Below are 22,273 nucleotides of genomic sequence, written 5' to 3' on the forward strand. Positions count from 1 at the left end.
ATCCAGAAGCAAGGAACTGCTGAAATTTTTGTGCTGCCATCTGTGCCGAGAGTTTCAATTGTAGATTGGATAGTTACTGTAACTCAGAACATGGGACAATCAAAGCATCTTGTTTAAATTCAACTCAAAACTCAACGCATATTATTGGCAGACACTTTCCGTTAGTTTCCAGTCGTTTTTGGATTTACCTTTCACGTGCATCCTTTTCTTATAGATTTAAAAGAAAAATCTATTTTTTTTTCGGTTGAGGAAGTGGCATGATAAGCCACGGCTCAAAAGACCATGATACATTGTTAATCAACATTTGCTTAATTTCTTTTTTTGTATAACTCACCGGCAGAGAGGGACAGCGATATCCAATACTCATACAACGGAGTCCGTTCCGTAGTCAGTCCGTATCCTGTTACTCGTACAACCTCGCTTTCCGCCCGAAGCTCGCGAGCCGGCGGCAAGAGACAGGCCGCCGCAGTGCGGGTCCCACGTGTCAGCCACCCAACGTCCCTGGCCCACATGTCTGGGACCCACCAAGGACTGACACGCCCCCTTCTCCTATTGGTCGAGAGAGGCCGCATGAACCACGAGGTGCGCGGAACAAGGCCGACGCGAAAACGGCGACCACCACCCGTCACGCTGACACGTGGGACCAGCCTTCGACGTTGACCCACCTGTCAGTTCTGTTGACCCCTCTCTCTCGCTCGCTCTCTTCCTTGTTGGTTCTGGCCGCTATAATTGACGGCGCTGGAGGGGCGAAATAAAAAGCGGCATGCTGCTTTCTCCTCGTCGTCTCCACCTCCGAATCCCTCACTGCTGCAGCCCTGCTCCGGCTCCGTCTGCTCTTCTCGGCGGCTCGGGTGTGGTGCGGAGGCTCGGATCCGGGGCACGGCGGCGCGGGGCGGTCGCCATGGCAACCGACGGCCGCGTGGAGCGGATCGCGTCCACCATCCGCGTCATCCCCGACTTCCCCAAGCCAGGTCAGTGGGTTCCCCCACCCCTTTCCCCCCGTCGTCGTCGACTTCCCTCTCTCTGGAACCCACACCCACACTAGGTGGTGTTGTCGATCTGGTCGATTGATGCTCAGTCTCAGTGGCGGCGGCGGCGGCTCTGACCCAAGTTGACTCGCCGCTCTTAGCCGCGGCGGCGGTGGCGGGTTGCTAGCTCTGTTTAGCGGGGTGGCGGTGTGGGTTAGTCTCCGATGCTTGCGCGGTTCGGTTCCGCGATTTATTGTTCGTTCGTTCCATCGGGGCTTTAGCAGAGTAGCAGCGGTGGAGATCGGTCTGTCTGTCTTCTAGTCCAAATGCAGCAGGTGTAAAACCAAGCGGACTGACTTTCAGTCTTGCCAATTTTAACCCACGCGCTCAAATGGGTTGACCAGGTTTTAGCTAAAATTGTACAGTAAATATCTTCACCAAAATCATCTTGCCAGAGTTTGATGAGGCAAATCATGGTCTTCTCAGTGCATCGACTAAACTTCCTAAAACTTATGCAACAACTGAACTTCCTAAAAAAATTCATGAACTAAACTTCCTAAAAATTGTGTTGCTTCCATTTTAGTAGTAATGATGTGGTACGTGCAAGTAAGGAAGGCCTTTTAAATTGTGATTGGGGAACCAATCGGCGGTTTATGCAGGGTATTGCCACTGGCAGTTACAGTTAACGACCTAACGTGGTAACCTAATCAAACTAGCGATAGACTTTTTTATGAGTAAATAGCTATTGTAGATTTGTACAATTTTAAGCCGCCTGCTCTGTATCAACCAGTGAAATAGTGAGCAATTACTTAATTAGTGGCTTGGGTGACTTTTTGGTCTAGTCTGTTTCTTCCATAGTGTGAAGCCACATGTGATCCATTGGTTATCTGGTTTCCAGCAACTTTACCTTAAAAATCGGACAAACATTACTCTACATTGTTAAGTGTAAGGATTGCTTGTTTTATTTAATCATGTGTCTCGTTTCTTTGTGTAGGTATTTTGTTTCAGGACATCACAACATTGCTTCTCGATCCGCAGGCGTTCCATGACACAACTGACCTCTTTGTCGAGCGGTACAAGGACAAAGGGATCACTGTAGTTGCTGGTAATGCGAAATTTAGTACTCTGTAGTTTATTTTGTTGTCATTATGTGTACTTATAATAAGAACTTCAAATTTAAAAATAAATTGAGATTATTACCCTGTCTTGTGCTCATTTATCGTATTTATTGCGTCAAAATCAGGTGTTGAAGCAAGAGGATTCATTTTTGGTCCTCCCATTGCACTAGCCATAGGTGCAAAGTTTGTTCCTATAAGGAAGCCGAAGAAATTACCTGGTGCGTTTTGTATTCCCTATTTTGTATGCAGCTGCAGCCTTTCTTCAGGGCACAAGCTGGACATATTAGCTAACATTGTTCCATGTTTATACTAGGTGAGGTCATCTCGGAAGAGTATTCTCTGGAGTATGGCACCGACAAAATTGAAATGCATGTAGGAGCTGTGTTACCCAGTGATCGGGCTCTTATTGTGGACGATCTAATTGCCACTGGGGGAACCCTTTGTGCTGCTGCCAAACTTATTGGTGAGCTCCTATATTCACTTCATTTTTCTCTTTTGAAAGATCTTTTATCACCACAAGTACCATTCACCTTGTAAGTTACAAAATATATACGACTTATTCACATTTCTCGCGGTTGTAGCTTTACAACAATATTGTGCATATGTACCGACATGCACATGCTAAGGCTCTGGATTTGTATTTAGCTTTGCAACTGAAATGATACCATTTCTTCAAATTATCAAGGGAATGCACTTTTATCAATCTTATTGCATTGTGTTCCAATGGTTTCTAATTCGCAGTTTACTTAATTATACCTTGCTACTTTGTAGAGCGCGTTGGAGCAGAGGTGGTTGAGTGTGCTTGTGTTATTGAACTGCCAGAGTTGAAGGTACATTGTGCTTTGAAAGCACCAACCTCGTCGTTTAATCGAGCAAAACATTGTTCACAAACCATGATAGAATTGTTGTGACGCATATTAATCAGATTTTCTTTTCGCGTATTCCTTATTTTGTTAGGTGTTGATATATACTCATCGAAAGATTTGCTTCGAGGCAGTTTACTGCACACAACTAGTTGTTCATCTGCTTGAATTTCTGGTTAGCTAGCATGGTCTAGAAAATAAAGGAACACTTCTTTGATGTTGCTCTGCATGTTTGTGCCACTTAAATGTACTAGGAATAGACCGTTTTACACACAAGAACAATGCACATTCCATTAATAAGAGAGGAAATATGTGCAAGCCATGACCAAAGTTCACAGAAAAAAGACTTCAACTAAGCTTATCTGCATTTTGTGATGATAGCCATCTCTTAGGTCATGAATTGCAACTCAAAGAAACATACTTATCATCTATGTGCCAAATTCATCTTTAGTTAGAAAGGACTTACCCTTGCGTGTCATGAGATTTTTATATTCTCGTGTAGTGCTCTAACTATGGCATGTCTTTCAGGGCCGGGACAAGTTGGGCGACAGGCCAGTTTTTGTCCTTGTGAAGGCGGACTAAGTAGGATGAAGCGAGTTACCTTCGAGTTGTTCTCATTGTGTTTCCCTTCTGGAACTATACTGGAAGCAACAACCCAATCTTAGCTAGTTCCTATGTGGAGCTGCTCAATAAGAATTCTATCTTTAGATTTGTCAGCGTGCAAATTATTTGGGAATGCAGACTTGATTGCTGTTCCTTGTAATACACATATTTCTGTCCGAAAACGGTGCAAATTATCCATGGCAATCAAGGATAGTTCATATTTGTTGCTATTGCGAGCATGATTACTTTCAAGCTTTCTTGGTACAACTTGTCACGACTGAAAATGGCAGGTGTGACGCATTTCTGGTTGATGTCTAGATTTGTCCTGCATTTATCTAAAGATAAGTTGCCAGTGGTACGAGTACTTGGTATTTTGGAATCACTCATGGATGTTTTTTCTTTCATGACCACCGATAATGTTGGGGGTTAGAGTTGGCCCACTGTACATTTGACATCTTTGTCGTATTAAACAGGTTTTAGTTTTGCATGTGGTTGTCATGCTGTTAATTATATGTCTTATGGCCCAGAATCCCCTTAGAAAGAATTGAACTTCTGATTCTAAATTAGTTCCTCGGACAATCAGGATCTTGAATCTTTACTAAGCATATTCTGTTCCTATCTGAAAAAGGGTTGGGGGTACCATCCTCATGAAAGGACTCCTAAAACTGTGAGAAGGTAAATTTAGAGGATACTAGACTTTAATAGCTTTGCCTCACCAAATGAGAGTTCACCTCTCTGAGGTTGTACAATAGTCCAGCTGCGTTTTTTTGGATGAAGTTGGGAAGGGAGGCCCCTACCTAATTTTATCAAATTAATTTTGAACGAAAGTCTCCTACCTAGTTGTGTTATTCCAAGTCGCAGTATGGCCTAGCTGGGTTATGCTTTTAAATGTTGAAACTATAGAGCTAAAATGTTTTGCTTGGGATCCAGCCGCCTTTAATCAATAATTATTCAAATAATTTGATGCTTCCTTCTGAATGTCCTAATTGAGGATGATTGAGTATTGTTTGACTTAAAGTTTATTATGGAGTCAGGAGATTATTTTGTGATGGCCTTTTGCCATGATAATATAATCTCTGACTTCTAATTTGTTCCATTTTCTTTTGAAAGTTTCAGCTGTTTACTTTGACTTCCTTTGCCTCACATTAACTGATGAATGTTCATTTTCTTTTTTTATGGTACCTATTAATCTTCATATTTGAAAAAATATATATATTATTTTGCCATTGATGCCTGCATTTTTTTTAGCATGCTATATTGGTGGTGTTCAAGTCCTGGAATATCTTTGCTTAGATGGTATTGGGGCTTATTGTATCCCTTTGTAACCTCTATTCATATACTCCCTCCGTCCCAAAATAAGTGATGTGGATTTGTATAAGAATCTATACAAATCAACGTCACTTATTTCCGGATGGAGGGAGTATGTTTTATTCTCTCTTATCTCTTTGTAACCTCTTGTGTCTTCATACATGTTTTATTTTCTCTCTCATATTTTTCTGTAGTGACAAGGATGGGATTTATGTGCTGAGATCAACCAGGAGTTCTTGCCAGCATGCTTGCTGAACCCAAAATGGTTACCTTCCGATTTGAGTTATAATAGAGGATGGATTAAAAATACTTTAGTAAATCAAATAGTCATGAACATAGAAACTTGTATCACCCAGTAGTAGCATTCTATTAGCAGAATTGCAGCAGAGTGGGGCAGACGACACTAGTGAAACTCCAGATAACTGAAGTCTGTATGCATGTTGCTTTCCCTTTGAATTTAGTTTCATACTTTCATATGTACATGGTTTTGGTAAAATAAGTTTTCAGTAAATGCCTTAGAGCTGAACGGAAATTGTATTTGAAGTGCTTTTCTACTTGTATCTGAGATGTTCTTGGGATGCCAATGCATGTATTTTTTTTTGGAAGCTCCTTAGTTCAGCACAACATCTGGGTTTGACTAGTTTAGATGAACTTTTACTAGTTAGTATTTTACACATAAGAACAGTGCCTTTTTTTTTCTCTCCCTGATATTAACTTTATAAAAAATATTGCATTAGTATTGAAGGTCTTCTAGAACTTGATTTATGATTTACACATATTGACTTCTGAGAAGTCGATCAATATAAATCAATGAAGTCTAAACAATATTGCATTACTATTGTCAACTGAAAGTGACAGAAAATATCACAACTCTTCTGTTCTTACTTTTGCTTTTATTTTTAGTAATATATCCAGTGACTTAGAATCCTGTGGATTGTGATCACTTGATGTTGACATGGTAAGTTACCCCCACCTTCCCAGAATTCACTGCTCATACATATTTACTATGAGAAGGTGTACAAACTAACAACTAACATGCTCTTGAGCTTAATGATAATGTCAAAAACTCAACATTACAATATTACTTTCAGAAAGTAAAAAAGAAACATGCTAGATATATTATTAGATCTAGAATTTTATTTATCTTTTCAAGCAACTATGCTCATCTTAAAATACAGCTGTTCTTCAGAGAAAGCATAGCAGGGGAAGGCTATTCCTCAACATAGTTTATTAGTGCCAGCTTGTGCATTTGATTTATAAGCTAAGAAACACTAAGGGGAGAATGTCTTTTAGGGAATTCGAAAGGTAGTAATCTCTTAAGCAATTTTGCTTTCCCACGCTATGAAGTTGACTTTCCAGAGTCAGAAAATATATCCGCATGTATGGTAATGATCTTAATCAAGTTATCATATATGCTCAGTTAATGATATCTGATTGCATGTTTAGGTCTTCAATAATGCATATACATGCAATTTTGCCGCGTAACATCGGAGGCAACTTTGCTTCTTTCATACAGCTAAAGGTTAAGGATCATGGGCCATAAACAAACCTCTCATTGTTCCCTTTGAATCAATTTCCTTGCCAGCATCTTAGCTGTTCTTGTTTACCAATGAGAGGCAGGCAATCCTTTTTCAGGACATGACAGAAGTACAGCTGATTTGTGCATTGCGGTGGATCTGAGTCATGTGCAGCTATTGATTACTAGATAGATATGCAGATCACTGCCCACCGATGAGGATATCAGGATCAGATCTCCATGTCGGGTGTTATGCAAACTTGACACTTAAATGGAGACATATGTTGTGGCATCCATTTTGATGAAGCACATGCACATTGATTATTAAAACGTGCTATAATCTGAATTTAGGATCTAATTGTGTTCTCTGCAAGCTTTTTGGTAGTCTTGTTGTGATGTTTCCCTGTTGACCTTCAGACAGGTTAGAATTGAAAAATCAGGTGATGACAACATATGGAATATTTTTTTCTCATTCTTTAGTACTCCCTCCGTTTCATAAAGATTGGCACAGTTTTGAACTATCTCTAGTTTAAATCCATGCCAATCTTTATGGAACAGAGGAAGTAATATTTATTTCACTGTGTTGTTTGATGCTGTAGGCACAAGAGGTTTCATTGTAAGGTAAGTAAGTTAAAATAAATTCACTATATTGATGTGATTATTGTGTTTTCAATGTTAACATGGTAGAATCTTGAAAGATTTACCATATTAATATTTAACCAGCCTTTGCAGTTTTGCAAGTGATGAATGCCAATGTTGCTGCTGCGGGCACAAGGTGTGAGATGTCTGCAAGACCAACATCTGTACTTTGAAGAAGGCGAACGCCTTGACATCTGTGGGGGTGTGATTTCATATCCTTTTTGAGTTCTTAAGAATGTTCAGATTCCTTCCTATGTTCGTGCAGGCCTGTCTTTGCTTTGCATATCCTAGTTTTCTGTATTCCATCTCTCTAACCAACACAAGTACATATTTTTTTCAAGAAAACCAGCATGCGTACATAGTTGTCTTCGTCTTTCTATTCTATTCTATTCTGAGGTAAACTCTTGCTATTCCGGTTCAAAGATCATAGACTTCCTTTGGCTGTCCTCATGAATAATGAACCAATGATTAGTAAAATGTCTCCGATCATTGAGTAGTCCTTCACAGACATGCCACATCACCGTAATCTTGGACAAGTCACTGTCTTGCCTACCAACCAGCAGTTGAATCTGTCTAAACTTGTCACCTTGGTTATTGCTAAGAGTTAACTTATCACCATACACTTCATCCCAGCCATTGACTGTCACTTATTTAATTATGGTCGCATTTTTTTATGGTTCTGAGATGATGTCCCCTGCAACCTTTCAGAGTTCTGAACAGTATAAAAGCACCACAACTGTTGTGCATTTGTCTTCAACCTTCAACAGCAACTCAGCAAACAGACCAAACCACACTCCCCAGGTCACCCCTCACCTCCAAGTCACAAATTCACATCTCAATGGAGGCTGGAGGGCTGATTTCTGAGGCTGGCTGGACCATGTTTGACTTCCCGTCGCAAGGCGAGGAATCAGAGATCATGTCGCAGCTGCTAGGCGCCTTCCCCTCCCATCTTGAGGAAGGCCATCAGGATCTGCCTTGGTACCAGGCTTCTGACCCATCCTACTATGACTGTAATCTTAATACAAGTAGTGAAAGCAATGCTAGTAGTCTTGCTGTTCCATCCGAGTGTATGGGCTACTATTTGGGTGATTCAAGTGAGTCCCTGGACCTGAGCTCCTGCATTGCACCAAATGACCTGAACTTGGTCCAGGAGCAAGATGCAACTGAGTTTCTGAATATGACACCAAATCTTTCCCTTGATTTACGTGGGAATGGTGAGTCGAGCTGCGAGGATCTCACTTCGGTCGGTCCTACTAACAAGCGAAAGCACTCCTCGGCAGAAGAAGGAATCGACTGCCAAGCAAGAGTAAGTCCTGACGCTGACTGACCATTCTGTTCACCAACTATTTTCAAACACCTGTTCATATTCCTAATGTAAAAAATGCTGATTGAATTTTGGATTAATGCAGGGCCAGAAATTCGCCAGAAAGGCTGAACCGAAGCGAACAAAGAAGACCAAGCAAAGCGGATGGGAGGTTGCTGTTGCCACCAGGAATGGAAGCACAGCGAGCTGCTGCACCTCTGATGATGACTCAAACGCTTCTCAAGAATCTGCAGATACCGGTGTTTGTCCGAAAGGCAAGGCTCGGGCTGCCCGTGGCGCATCAACTGATCCCCAGAGCCTCTATGCAAGGGTACTTCTACGAACTATAATATCTTTTGCATCTGAAGAAGATAATATTTTCCATAGCTTAATGTGAAACATACTAATGACGCTCTTTACTTAAGCAGAAAAGGAGGGAAAGGATCAATGAGAGACTGAAGACACTGCAGACCCTTGTGCCCAATGGAACCAAAGTATGCTTCTGAACAGAAATGCAACTGCCATCAGTTAACAAAAATGAAATGCGAAGGTCTAGTGTCTAAAACAACAATGCAATTCTTCATCTTACAGGTAGATATGAGCACCATGCTTGAGGAGGCAGTCCACTACGTGAAGTTCCTGCAGCTTCAGATCAAGGTGAGGATTTGCATAATTTAGTTGGCCGAGTTCAGATCATCCATACTGTTCTTCGTCGACATGTCATTGACGAAAACTTCTCCAAATTTGCAGGTCTTGAGCTCTGATGATATGTGGATGTATGCGCCGCTAGCATACAACGGGATGAACATTGGGCTTGATCTGAACATGTAGGGAGGATTTTGTGATATCGAGCTCGGAGTGCAGCTTTTGCTTAAGATCGATGAGTTTGCCACTAACCATGTGATGTTTTTTTCTTACGATGAGCCAATTTGGAAGTTGTCAAACAGATCATCGGCAGATACTCGAGGTTCATAGGTCTAGCAGTAGCATACTCGAACTTGTGAGTACAAGATTTAGCTATAATATACATTTTTCTCGAATTTAGCATGAGATGCAATGCCTCAGAAAGTTGTAAATTTGAATTTGTTCTCTTTTGAGCAAATAAAATTATTTCTTATCTTGTGATGTCTTCAATAATCCTTTTGTCGTTGTGGCTTGCAAAGCTGCAGCTTGAATATTTCGAACCCTAAATTTGGAAGCATTTGCTGGCGAATCTGACCGCTCGGACCCACCAGTCAGTTTCCATGTGGCAAAGAAAAAACCAGAACCAAACCAAGGTGAACAAGGCCGTTCCAGAGTTCCATACAATTCAAGAGCCCCTCCTCTGTTCCAACCGCTCCACTCCTCTGTTCCATCGCCATTTTCTAGTCATATAGATATACGCCGCCCTTATAGATATATGCTTAGAAGCTTAGCTCCGTTAACTTATTTTTGCCTCACGAAAAAGTTCGTACCTACGGAAAAGAAATGGAAATGATCTATTTTTCGAATATTTAAGTGTTTCTCTAGGTTAACTCGCGGACTATTTCCCCAACTCTTTTTTATGCCCTGTCAAACGAAAACACTCTTTTCTAGAGCATTTGGTTCATTCTTACTCACCACGAAAATCAATGCCCGATCACTTTGCTCCTTGGGCGGGTTCTCAACTGTGTTTTGTCCATGTTCATTCTTACTAGTCTATACAATGTCAGGGAGGATATTTTCTAAAACAATATAAACAGTAGAATAAACATAGAATCAAAAACACGGATTATTATACTTTTTTCTTGAGAGATACAGTACAGTGTACTTTTTTTTTGAGAGCAACAGTACAGTGTACTAAATCGTGCAAAGATCAAACGTGGTAAACTAACAAAGAGACTGAAAGAATGTTGCTGTTAAAAAAAACTGAAAGAATTATTTTGTCTTGGGCCGGGCGTTTGGTTAATAGTCAGGTAATGGGCCTCTGTTCTAGCCCAATACGGTCGTCGTCTTCTTCTTCTTCTTCTTCCTTCGGTAGTTCCCGACCAGTCCACAACGGACAGCAGTCTCCCATTCCCCACCACACTAGCTCGCCGCCAGCCCCTCCAATGCCGCAGATCTGCCAAGTCCTAGCCGCAACATTTTCCCCCTAGCGCCGTGCGCTCCCCCAAGCCCCAACACTGACTACTCTCCTTGCCTGAGGCCCCGAAGCAAACCCTAGCTGTGCCTGGGGCGGTGGAACTAGGACCTTGCAGATATACTCCGGAGAGGTGGAGGACAGCGTCCGCGGCGCCCTCAACCGAAGGGCGTGAATACGCCGGCGTCGACCGCATCAGCGACCTCCCCGACGGCATCCTCGGCGACATCGTCTCGTTGCTCCCCACCGCCGAAGGAGCCCGCACCCAGATCCTCAAGCGCAGGTGGCGCCACATCTGGCGCTGCTCCGCCCCTCTCAACCTCGATTGCTGTACCTTGGTCGCCCGTGGCGGCGGCCGTGAGGCTGAAGATGAACTCGTCGGTCTCATACCGTCCATCCTTTCTTCTCACCAAGGCACCGGCCGCCGCTTCCACGTCCCCTCGTCGCGCCACTCTGACCGAGCTGCTACCATTGAAGCCTGGCTCCAATCTGCTGCCCTCGACAATCTCCAGGAGCTCGATTTATGGTGCACCCACACCTATCTTTACGACTATGTTCCGCTGCCACCCGCCGTCTTTCGCTTCTCCGCCACCGTCCGTGTTGTCACCATCGCAAATTGTAACCTCCGTGACAGCGCCGTCCAAGGCCTTCAATTCCCACAACTTAAACAGCTCGGATTCAAAGATATCATCATCATGGAGGATTCGCTGCACCACATGATTGCTGCGTGTCCAGATCTCGAGTGCTTGATGATTGAAAGGAGCTTAGGTTTTGCTTGCGTCCGGATCAATTCCCTTAGTCTTAGAAGCATCGGTGTGAGCACTGACCACCCTCACCCACATGAGCTCCAGTTTGTGGAACTCGTCATTGATAATGCACCTTGTCTTAAGAGATTGCTCCATCTTGAAATGTGTTATCACCTTGACATGCATATAACAGTAATCTCCGCGCCTAAACTGGAGACCTTGAGCTGCTGTTCTTCTGTGAGTCGCTCCTCCACCAAACTCTCGTTTGGCTCCGCGGCCATTCAGGTAACTGACATGCATTTTTGTACGCCATGAGATTACACATGTTCTGCCCTTGTAGATGGTCTAATGTTTTGTTGCATGCTTATAAAGGGATTGCACATTGATAGCCTAACAACAGTGGTGCGCACTGTCCAAATTTTAGCTGTAGAGATGCATTCTCTTTGTCTAGACACAATTATTGACTTCATGAAATGCTTTCCATGTCTGCAGAAGTTGTACATTAAGGTAGGTACTGGTTCTTCATCTGTAGTTTAACATCTGTTTTCAGAGGTTGTTCATTTCTCATTTCCTGTCTTTTTCAGTCATTTGTAAGTGGAAACAATTGGTGGCAACGTAAACACCGGAACGTTATCAAATCCCTTGACATCCGTCTCAAGACAATAGCGTTGGAAAGTTATGGGGGCAATCAGTCTGACATCAACTTTGTCACATTCTTTGTCTTGAACGCGAGAGTGCTAGAGTTGATGACATTTGACGTTTGTTCTGAGCATTACACTGTGGAGTTCTTGGCAGAGCAATATAGGAAGCTTCAGCTAGATAAGAGGGCTTCAAGAGCCGCTCGGTTCCATTTTACAAGTAACCGATGTGTCCGTGGTATTCCGTATATCGGACGTGCCGGTGATTTGGATTTAACAGATCCATTCAGATTTTGATGTTGATGTTAGCACGTGGTTCGGTCTGTTTTAGAGCTATTCTTGCCTATCAAATGTTCTCATGTTGACACCAGTCCAAACTTGAGTAGTTTCCGTTTGTCTGCAGTATTTTCAGTTTGTATTACCCGGAACCTTTTGCGTTTAAAAAAAGCTATGTGGGTCATTAGTTTGTATTATTCTCCAGAATTTACAAAACAAGTGGCCGTGCACAATCCCAATGAAATGGTAAGACGACTGATCAACAGTGCCAGCTACAGGCGCAGAAGATTATCTTTCAAGGTGCTCATTTTGACTTTTTTTAGGATCATACCTTTGACTAGATGATTGATATCAACGTCCAATGTATTTTATAACTGTGATCGATCAATATTATGCTTCATGTTGGTTGCAGCCGTTTTAGTTTTCTGTGCATTGAGTCATGTTTTTTATTGTACCTGAATCTGAATGAATGTGGACAAAATTGTTATACTTGAAGAGTGGATGCATTCTAGGTAATGAGCTTCAGTTCCTGGACTTTTGATACACTGATGTCCAGTATTGGGATTTGGGATGCACAATCTCAATAACACATAAAACAATCTCAAGGATTTGGACTGGCTATTACCATTAGATAGTTCTTGTTTATTGACTATTGTGGTCATTTTGGTTTATCCTGCTTTTGAGTCAAACTAGCACTGTATTACCATTATACTATAATTTAGACCCCGTTCAAACTAGCACTGTATTACCCAGCCCAGACCAAACCGTCTTTCTTTCTTTGATTTTTGAAAAGGATGCATATTTCTTGGTCACAAACTCAGTTTTTTTTTCCTAGTGAGGAAAATGTATCTTCACTTCACATGGGCATTTAATTCACCCATAAACTTGCTTTGTTTTTCTGAAGTGGAACTACAATATACTTTGAGATTCCAAAATGGAAGAATTACTTGGTTACTCTAGAAAGAAAATGGAAGAATCGCAGACCGTATTGGTTAGATACCATAAATTACATACAAAACCAACACAGTTTTACATCCGGATTAAACATTCTATCTGAAAATACTTCTATAATTTTACGTGGCCTCTCTTACTGCAGTTAGCCTTGACATGTACTCTATATAAATAGTCTGTTCTGAATTAATCAAATCAAAACTGTCCCGTTTCAGTAGTAGAGCTAAGCTTTCTACCAAAGAAGACTGAATTCAACGGAGTACTCGCCTAGTAGAGCTAAGCTTCCGTTCTGTTTTCAAGACTGAATTCAACGGAGCCTAAAAAAAACTATTTTCAGGACATTTGGTTCATTCTTACTCGCCTAGTAATAAATAGTAAAATAAACAAAGGATCACAAAAAAAAAACATAATATTATACTACCTTCGTTCCATAATTTAGGGCGTATGACTTTTGTTGACTCTCAAATTTTTTGAAGTTGACCGAAGATTATACTCCCTCCGATTCATATTAATTGTATCAAATTTGTCCAAACATGGATGTATTTATGCCTAAAAAACGTCTAGATACGCGTAATATTTCAACAACTAATATGGATTGGAGGGAGTACCAAAATTATCGACATATACAATGGCAAATCAAGTGGTTATGAAAATATGTTTCACACTGTATACATTTGTATACATTTGTATAGATCTAATGATATTCATTTCACACTGTATACATTTGTTTTGAGAGGTATTAGTTGCGCCAATGTCAAACATGGTGAACTAACAAGGAAACTGAAACAATTTTTCTGAAAGGATTTCGGTTTGGGCCCTTTCCTTTTCACAGTATTTTGGGCCTTTGGTTAATAGTCGGGTGAAGGGGAAGGAAGCGGCCTCTGCACACTTCTTCTTCCTTCCTCTTCCCGACCGCACACGCATTGCCCGACACGCTCGCCGCCAGCCGCCGGCCGTCGGCCACCATCCATGCCGCCTCCTCCTTAGGCTTTGAATCTGTCGTGTGCTAGCCGCTGCATTTCCCTAGTGTCGTGCTCCCTCGCCCCTGATGAGCCTCCTTGCTTGAACCAAACCCTAGCTGGGACTCGTGCCCATGGAAACGGGGCCGTGCAGACGTATTCCCAAGAGGAGGAGGCCGGCGTCAGCCTCACCCTCAGATGGATACGTCGACGTCGACCGCATCAGCGACCTCCCCGACGGCATCCTTGGCGACATCGTCTCCCTCCTCCCCATCGACCAAGGCGCCCGCACCCGGATCCTGGCTTCCCAGTGGCGCCACATCTGGCGCTGCTCTGCCCCTCTCAACCTCAATTGCGATGTCTTGGACACCTGTCGCCTTGGCCGTAACGATGCCGATGAAGTTGCCGGTCTCATATCGCACATCCTTTCCTCCCGCCGAGGCACCGGCCGCCGCCTCTGTGGCTCCTTTCCGTACAACATCAACGACAGAGCGGCTACCGTTGACGCCTGGATCAGAGCGAGTAGGAAATTGCAGTTTCCACCACTCATTGAGGACAGTCTGGTGCCCTAAGCCAGTTGAAGGGAATTTTTGCAGATCTTACCAGTTATTAGTCTAATGCATTACAGATAGGTCCTAATGGACTGTCAGGCGAGTAGGAAATTGCAGTTTCCACCACTCATTGAGGACAGTCTTGTGCCCTAAGCCAGTTGAAGGGAATTTTTGCAGATCTTACCAGTTATTAGTCTAATACATTGCAGATAGGTCCTAATGGATTGTCTGGCGAGTTAACGCTGTTTTTAACGGGTGGACCCCACCAGTCAGTGCCAACATGGACCAAGGCACTTGCCAGGTGGACTGGGTAGGGTCTGGAGGCAACCGAATAAAAGGAAAATAACGCATGATTCAAGGAGGGGTAGCTCTGTAAAAGGATATTTAAGTTGTTGCTGAGCTTCCCGCCTCTAATTTGTGCTGTATGTTTCAGATCCAACAGTTAACGCCACGAATTTACAGATTTTCATCTAATAGCCATTTTCATTACATACGTTTTCAAATCTGAGACATTTATTATAGATCAGAAAAAGTTATACTAAATCATAGACACTTATTATGGCTGGGAGAGAATATCATTTTTTTAATGGAGATACAGAGTATTCAATCGCGCCAGGATCATCACATGGTGAACTACTAGCAAAGAAACTGAAATAATTTTGCAGTTAAAAAAACCACTGAAAGATTTTTGTTTATACAGTATTTCGGGAGTATTGTGGTCCTTTGGTTAATAGTTATTCTTAACAGTATTTGGGGGCCCTGTGCACGCTTCTTCTTCTTCCGTCCTCTTCCCGAGCACAAGCAGGCAGCAGGCTCCCCATTCCCCATCAACTAACTGAAACAACTGAAAGAATTTCTTCTTCCTTCCTCTTCCCGAACACAAGCAGCAGAGCAGGCTCCCATTCCCCATCAACCTCGCCGCCAGCCGCCACACCCACACCGCCAGCCTCCCCCTCCTCCGCCAGCTAGCCGCCACATTTCCCTAGCGCCGTGCTCCCCCCAACACTGAGCTAGCTCCTCGCCTGAAGCAAACCCTTGCTGCGCCTGCGCCTGCGCCCTCGTCCCCATGGCCATGGAAATGGGGCCGTGCGGACCTATTCCCAAGCGGAGCAGGCCGGCGTCAGTATCGCCCTCAACAGGAGTGGGTGAACTCGTCGGCGTCGACCGCATCAGCGACCTCCCCGACGTCATCCTCGGCGAAATCGTCTCCCTCCTCCCCCTGGACGAAGGCGCCCGCACCCAGATCCTGGCGTCCCGGTGGCGCCGTATCTGGCGCTGCTACGCCCCTCTCAACCTCGATTTCTGCGCCCCCTTGGTCGCCCGCACCCGCCGCCGTCGCCGTCGCCGCGGCCGTGGCCTTCGAGATGACGAACTCGCCGGCCTCATATCGCGCATCCTTTCTTCTCACCAAGGCACCGGCCGCCGCTTCTGCGTCCACTCGTCGTTCCGCTTCAGCAACCAAGCCGCTACCGTCGAAGCCTGGCTCCAATCTGCCGCCCTCGACAATCTCCAGGAGCTCAATCTATGGCACACCAACGAGCGTCTTCCCGACTATCTCCCACTGCCACGGTCAGCCGTTTTCCGGTTCTCCACGACCCTCCGTGTCGCCACCATCGCGCATTGCAAGCTTCCTGACAGCACCGTCCAAGGCCTTCAGTTCGCACATCTTAAACAGCTCGGACTCAAACAGGTCCTCATCTCGGAGCATTCGATGCACCACATCATTGCTGCGTGTCCAGCTCTCGAGTGCCTGATGATTGAAAGGATCTTTGGCTTTTGCTGTGTCCGGATCAACTCGCTTAGCCTTAGAAGCATCGGCGTGGGCACCGGAATTTCTCGTACAAACGAGCTCCAGGTTGTGGAACTTGTCGTTGATAATGCACCTTGCCTTAAAAGATTGCTCCATCTTCAAATGGATGCTTGCCTTGACATGCATATAGCAGTAATCTCCGCGCCTAAACTGGAGACCTTTCGCTGCTGCTTGTCTCAATGGGCCTCCACTAGATTCGGAGTTGGCTCCGCGCCTATTCAGGTAACTGACCTGCATTTTTGTGTGCGATGAAATTACACATGTTCTGCCCTTGTAGATGGTCTGATGTTTTGAGTTTTGTTGCATGCTTATATATAAAGGAATTACATATTGATAGCCTAACGACGGCGGTGCGTACTAACAAGATTTTAGCGGTAGAGATGATCCTCTTTGTCTGGACACAATTGACTATATATGAGATGCTTGAAATTGTATATTTGTGCAGACAACCTAATGTTTTCTTGTGTGCTTGATAGAGGGATGGCACGTTGATGGCCTAGCAATGGTGGCGCGCACTGTCCAGATTTTAGCTGTCGATATGAGTATTCTTGTTCTTGATAAAGTTGTTTTCTTCATGAGATGTTTTCCGTGCTTGGAGAAGTTATACATTCAGGTGATTATTCTTCATTAATAGATAGTGCATCTGCTCTTTCGACTAGTTCTGTTCTGAAGTGGCTATTTTTTTATTTGTTTATGTTTTTACAGTCATCTGGATGGGGGGTAACCAATTGGTGGCGCCTTAAGCACCGGGATCTGATCCCAAGTCTTGACATCCGTTTGAAGACAATAGTGTTTGAGCGGTATTGAGGCACCCGGTCAGAAGTTAGCTTTCTTACATTCTTTGTATTCAATGCGCGAGTCCTTGAGTTGATGGCACTTCAGATTGCAGTGGGAAACTACAGCGAGAAGTTCTTGGCAGAACAGCGGAGGAAACTTCAGCTAGAGAACAGGGCTTCAAGAGGTGCACAGTTTCAATTTAGAACTGGTAGATGCGTTCGTAGTAGCGGGGATATCAAGGATTTCTATGATTTGGATTTAACTGATCCATTCGTATGTTGATGTTCAAACCGGGCTTGTTCCGTTTTCGAGCTATTCTTGACTATCAGCCAATTTCATATTGTTCCTTGTGTAAGAAACTTGATTAGTTTCCGCTGGGAATGGTTAAGCTTAGCTGCAGGAGTGTTTGTGTCCCAAGAGGAAACTGTTTGAGTATTGTGCCACCGCCGCAGCATGTACATTATTTGTAAATTAACCTGTTGTATTCTTGAACTATCCCATATAGTCCTCTGTTTGATGAACAAGCATGCCTTACTTCGATCTACTTACCACTATTTGGCATTATTGTTGAAGTTTGTGGCAGCCATTTTAATTTTTTTGTGCTTTCAGTCAAATTGTTAAAAGTTTTTTCAACTGAGATACCCAAGCACTGACAAAATTGAAAGTACCTGAAGAGTGAATGCATTCTAGATTCTAAACTTCTGATCCTAAAAGTTACTGATGGCTGTCTCTGTTGTCTTGTTTCGTTTATCAAGCCTGCCCGCATTTTTGTTGATTTAGCTGATCCCTTCAAATGTAGAAGTTTGTTTGGTCTTCTAAATAATTATTCTTGCCTGTCTCAGTTCGTGTTTTCTCCAAACCAATATTGGTTCTCGTGTCGTGTTTGTAATTATTTATTTAGACTTCGTATTATACTGAACCTCAACTTACGTGTTGTATCTACTCCAATATATGTGCCAAAGATTTAATTGTTTGGAATCAAAGTTGCAGAGGAGATTATATAGACCATCGGCAGTTACTGAAGGTTCAAAGGTACACCAGCAACATACTCGAACAATTTAACTTTTTGGGCCACCCTTTTAAAATAGGCCTAAGATATATGCTATAATATATACTTTTCTTGAATTCAGCATGATGTGCAACTCTTCCTGTGATGATTTCTTCAATAATCATGTCTTTTGTTGCTTGCAAAGTTGCAACTTTGAAGTTTATACCCTGACAGTTTTAAGAGCAATGCCTGAGCCAAATCATATTACCGTAGGTACAATAATTTATCTACATGGCACTGTGCTTTTCCAAGCAAGAATAATTCTTTGTAGCATGGGATGTTTTGTGTACAGAGATATAATATGCACGCACAACCTAAGTTTTTTGTTTGTTTGATAAAAGGGATTGCATGTTGATGACCTATATCGGGGCACTTCTAACTAGTAGTTTTGTGTACAGGGATTGTAAACACCAGAATCTGATCAGATGTCTTGAAATCTTTTTTAATACAATAGTGTTGGAACTATATCGGGGCACAACACCCAAGTGCTTGAGTTGATGAGACTTAAAATTGGAGAAGGGAACAAAAATAAGGAATTCCTGGAAGAACAACATGAGAAGCTTCAGCTAGAGAACCAGGCTTCAAGAGGTGCTCAATTTCAATTTACAACTGATAGATGCATCCATGATTCTCGGAAGATCAACATTGTCCACGATTTGGATTTAACTGATCCATTCTTAATTTACTCTCCGGAGAGTTTTCCATGCATTTATTGTGTGTTTTCTCCAAACTAAATTAGTCTTGATCTTGAACTTTTCTATAGAGTTCATATTATCTTGGATTCTTGATAGTGTGTACCCGTACCGTCTTTGCCTCTGCTTTGTGTTATGAATCTTCCAGTGGATTTAGTCCTTTCGAGTTAATGATTCATAGGAGGTAATTCAGTTTTTTTTATCTTGTATCCTGGAACTTGGTCTTTTGTTCTTGTTCTGTGCAACATTTGGTCTGTAAAGTTCAGGATCCATATTGCATATATCATTGATTACTCAAAAATATTGCATAGATATTATTAGGACATACTTTTCTTGTGCTCCGCAGGATTTGTGGCGCGTTATTATTTTCCAATATCTTAATATGAAACCAAGTGACAAATTACAATCATATGTATTTGTGGGTTAGGCAGACCTTTTGACTTTCAGCAGAAGAACATTCTAGGAGAAGAATGCACTTGCATATGCTTCCATTGTATTAGTACTACTCCATTTGTTTGGACTTCTCTTCAGGCAAATCCTATTCACAGGACCTGTGCATGATAACTGATGCATGTGGTTAGCTTTAGTTAATTATTACTCCATTTGTTTGGAGAATTAGCCTTGCAGATTTTTCCACGGTTTGGGGAGTCCCTAGTGTGATACGTGTTTGGTCAGCGTTTGATGCTTGATTGTTTAATTATATAAAACCGAACGGGGGCAAGTGTTTCCATCAGGAAAGGGAGTGGTTCTCAGGAGCCTCTATGCAAGGGTTCTACATATTAATTATAATCCATCTTTTTGTGAAGAAATCACCATTTTATTACTGAATGTTGTAATAATATTCTACTAATTCTGTTCTTTTCTTGTGCCGAAAAGAAGGGAAACGATCAATGACAGGCTGAAGACACTGCAGACCCTCGTGAACAAAAATGTTACTAACACCGGTTAACATGAGGTGAGTAAGTTCGGGGAAAGAGACCACAAATTGTGACTTGCTTCTGATTAGATGCTGTACTGAAGGCACTAACTACAGGTGGGTGGGGACAGCTACATGCAGTGAAGATTCAGTTGCCGAAACAGGATGATATGCTAAGATGCAGGGGCTGAAACAACAATGCTTTTGGGTTGATTGTGCAGGTTGATTAGAGCACCATGCTTGAGGAGGCTGAAATTCGTGCAAATTCAGGTTAAGGTGAAGTATTTGCTTAATTCAGGTGGGTTCAGATCAGCCAAATTGTTCTGTGATATGAAATGTGGATATATGGCGCATATGAAGAGATGAACACTGGGCTTGGTCTGAACATTTGGGGATGATTTCATCCAAAGACCGATGAGTTTGCCGCTATCATGCATGCGAATGTTTTCCTTAGGGTGAGTAATTTTGGAAGTTTTTATGCAATCTGCAGTTACTGAAGGTTCAAGGTTACAACGGTAGTAATTTTGTAGATCGATGAGTCTTTTTAGGGAGTAGTATATCATTTGGTTCGTCGGTCACTTTGCTCCTCGGGCGGGTATTCAGTTATGTTTTGTCCATGTTAATTCTTATTCTACACAATGTCAGGGAGGATACTTCTAATTAAAACAATAATGAACGGATAATAAACATAGAATCACAAATACAGATTATTCCTTCAGTTCCCGCTTAGGGCAGCCGTCTCCTATTTCCCCATCACGCTCGCCGCCAGCCGCCAAAGATCGAGGGCGCCGTGCTTCCCCAAGCCCCAACACCCACCAGCCCCCTGATAGCTGCTCCTGCACCCCCCCGATGGCCATGGAAATTGGGTCGTGCAGACTTATCCCCAAGAGGAGGAGGCTGGCGCCAGCCTCACGCTCAGCCGGAGTGCGTAGATACGTCGGCGTCGACCGCCTCAGCGACCTCCCGGACGGCATCCTCGGCGACATCGTCTCCCTCCTCCCCATCGACGACGGCGTCCGCACCCAGATCCTGGCTTCCCGGTGGCGCCACATCTGGCGCTCCTCCGCCCCTCTCAACATCGATTGCGGCGCCTTGGTCGCCCGTAGCCGTGGCCATGGGGATGCAGATGAACTCCGTGGTCTCGTGTCTCGCATCCTTTCCTCCCACCGAGGCACAGTCCGCCGCTTCCGCGTCCCCGCCCACTTCGTCGACCAAGCTGCTACCATTGACGCCTGGCTCCAATCTGCTGCGCTCGACAATCTCCAGGAGCTCGATTTATGGTACAGCCACGACTATCTTCATCTTCCGCTGCCACGATGCGGGGTCTCTCGCTTCTCCACCACCCTCCGTGTTGCCACTATCAAGCAATGCAACCTCCCTGACAGCACCGTCCAGGGCCTTCAATTCCCACTGCTTAAACAGCTCGAACTCCGACATGTCCTCGTCTCCGAGTGTTCGCTGAACCGCATGATTGCTTCGTGTCCAGCTCTCGTATGCTTGACGATTAAAAGGTGCTTCGGCTTTCGTTGTGTCCGGATCAACTCCAGTCTTGAAAGCATATGTGTGGTTGTTGGACGTCCTCGGCCAAGTGAGCTCCACTTTGGGGAACTCAAGTTTGGGGAGCTCATCATCGATATTGCTCCTTGTCTGAAAAGATTGCTCCATCTTGATAGTCTTCTCTTTCGCATATCAGTAATCTCTGCGCCTAAACTGGAGACCCTGGTTTGCCGTTCATCTGGGAATTTTGACTCCACCGTTCTTATTCAGGTAACTGACCAGCATTTCTGTGTGCCATAAAATTGCCCATGTTCTGCCCTCGTAGGTGTTCTAATGTTTTGTTGCATGCTTATAAAGGGATTGCACATTGATAGCCTAACAACGGTGGTGCGCACTGTCCAAGTTTTAGCTATAGATATGCACCCTCTTAACCTGGACATACTTATTAACTTGATGAGATGCTTTCCATGCTTGGAGAGGTTGTACATTAAGGTAGGTGCTGATTCTTAATTTCAAGTTTAACTTCTCTTTTCAAAGGGGTGATTCATTTCTTATTCCTCTTCTTTTCAGCCATGTGGTAGTGAAAAAAAATGTGTGGCGTCGTAAACACCGGAATGCTACCAAATCTTTTGACATCAATCTCAAGACAATAGTGTTGGGATATTATCGGGGCATTCAGTCTGAGATTAACTTTGTCACATTCTTTGTCTTGAATGCGAGGATGCTAGAGTTGATGACATTTCAGGTTTCTTACAAGCATTACAATGAGGAGTTCTTGGCACATCAAGAAAGGAAGCTTCAGCTAGATAACAGGGCTTCAAGAGCTGCTCAGTTCCATTTTACAACTGATGAGTGTGTCCGCCGTATTGGGCATAACGATCATGTCCATGATTTGGATGTAACTGAACCATTCATATTTGTCGATGGTCGTGTTTCATAACTCTGAATGGATCGGTATGAAAATGTATCTTCACTTCACTTGGCACTTAAGTCATC

General features: G+C 43.3%; 5 protein-coding genes across 5 annotated transcripts; all 5 read left to right on the forward strand.

Annotated features, from left to right (window-relative positions):
* Nucleotides 1-718: 718 nt before the first annotated feature.
* LOC100823819 (adenine phosphoribosyltransferase 1) lies at nt 719-3,794 on the forward strand. The gene is made up of 6 exons (XM_003578109.4): nt 719-971; nt 1,963-2,073; nt 2,212-2,304; nt 2,400-2,549; nt 2,858-2,916; nt 3,478-3,794. Exons 1-6 carry the CDS (start codon nt 764-766, stop codon nt 3,529-3,531), a joined length of 675 nt encoding a protein of 224 aa, XP_003578157.1. The 5' UTR covers nt 719-763; the 3' UTR covers nt 3,532-3,794.
* A 3,824-nt stretch (nt 3,795-7,618) lies between these two features.
* On the forward strand, nt 7,619-9,443 carry LOC100845137 (transcription factor bHLH139). Its single transcript, XM_003579167.4, has 5 exons — nt 7,619-8,321; nt 8,425-8,649; nt 8,747-8,812; nt 8,910-8,975; nt 9,069-9,443. Exons 1-5 carry the CDS (start codon nt 7,854-7,856, stop codon nt 9,147-9,149), a joined length of 906 nt encoding a protein of 301 aa, XP_003579215.1. The 5' UTR covers nt 7,619-7,853; the 3' UTR covers nt 9,150-9,443.
* Nucleotides 9,444-10,463: 1,020 nt separating this feature from the next.
* On the forward strand, nt 10,464-12,487 carry LOC100845443 (putative FBD-associated F-box protein At3g50710; the record flags this gene model as incomplete). Its single annotated transcript, XM_014902243.2, has 3 exons — nt 10,464-11,447; nt 11,535-11,669; nt 11,747-12,487. Coding segments are annotated over 3 exons (1,470 nt in total), but the record flags the coding sequence as incomplete, so codon positions are not given.
* Nucleotides 12,488-14,572: 2,085 nt separating this feature from the next.
* LOC100845744 (putative F-box/LRR-repeat protein At3g18150) lies at nt 14,573-19,066 on the forward strand. Its single transcript, XM_010238792.3, has 3 exons — nt 14,573-16,569; nt 16,824-16,960; nt 17,053-19,066. The coding sequence occupies exons 1-2, from the start codon at nt 15,604-15,606 to the stop codon at nt 16,845-16,847; spliced, it is 990 nt and encodes a 329-aa protein (XP_010237094.1). The 5' UTR covers nt 14,573-15,603; the 3' UTR covers nt 16,848-16,960; nt 17,053-19,066.
* Nucleotides 19,067-20,490: 1,424 nt separating this feature from the next.
* LOC100846049 (putative F-box/LRR-repeat protein At5g02930) lies at nt 20,491-22,273 on the forward strand. The gene is made up of 3 exons (XM_010240580.3): nt 20,491-21,547; nt 21,635-21,769; nt 21,848-22,273. Exons 1-3 carry the CDS (start codon nt 20,630-20,632, stop codon nt 21,881-21,883), a joined length of 1,089 nt encoding a protein of 362 aa, XP_010238882.1. The 5' UTR covers nt 20,491-20,629; the 3' UTR covers nt 21,884-22,273.

This window comes from Brachypodium distachyon, chromosome 4 (assembly GCF_000005505.3).
Source record: "Brachypodium distachyon strain Bd21 chromosome 4, Brachypodium_distachyon_v3.0, whole genome shotgun sequence".
NCBI lineage: Eukaryota > Viridiplantae > Streptophyta > Magnoliopsida > Poales > Poaceae > Brachypodium > Brachypodium distachyon.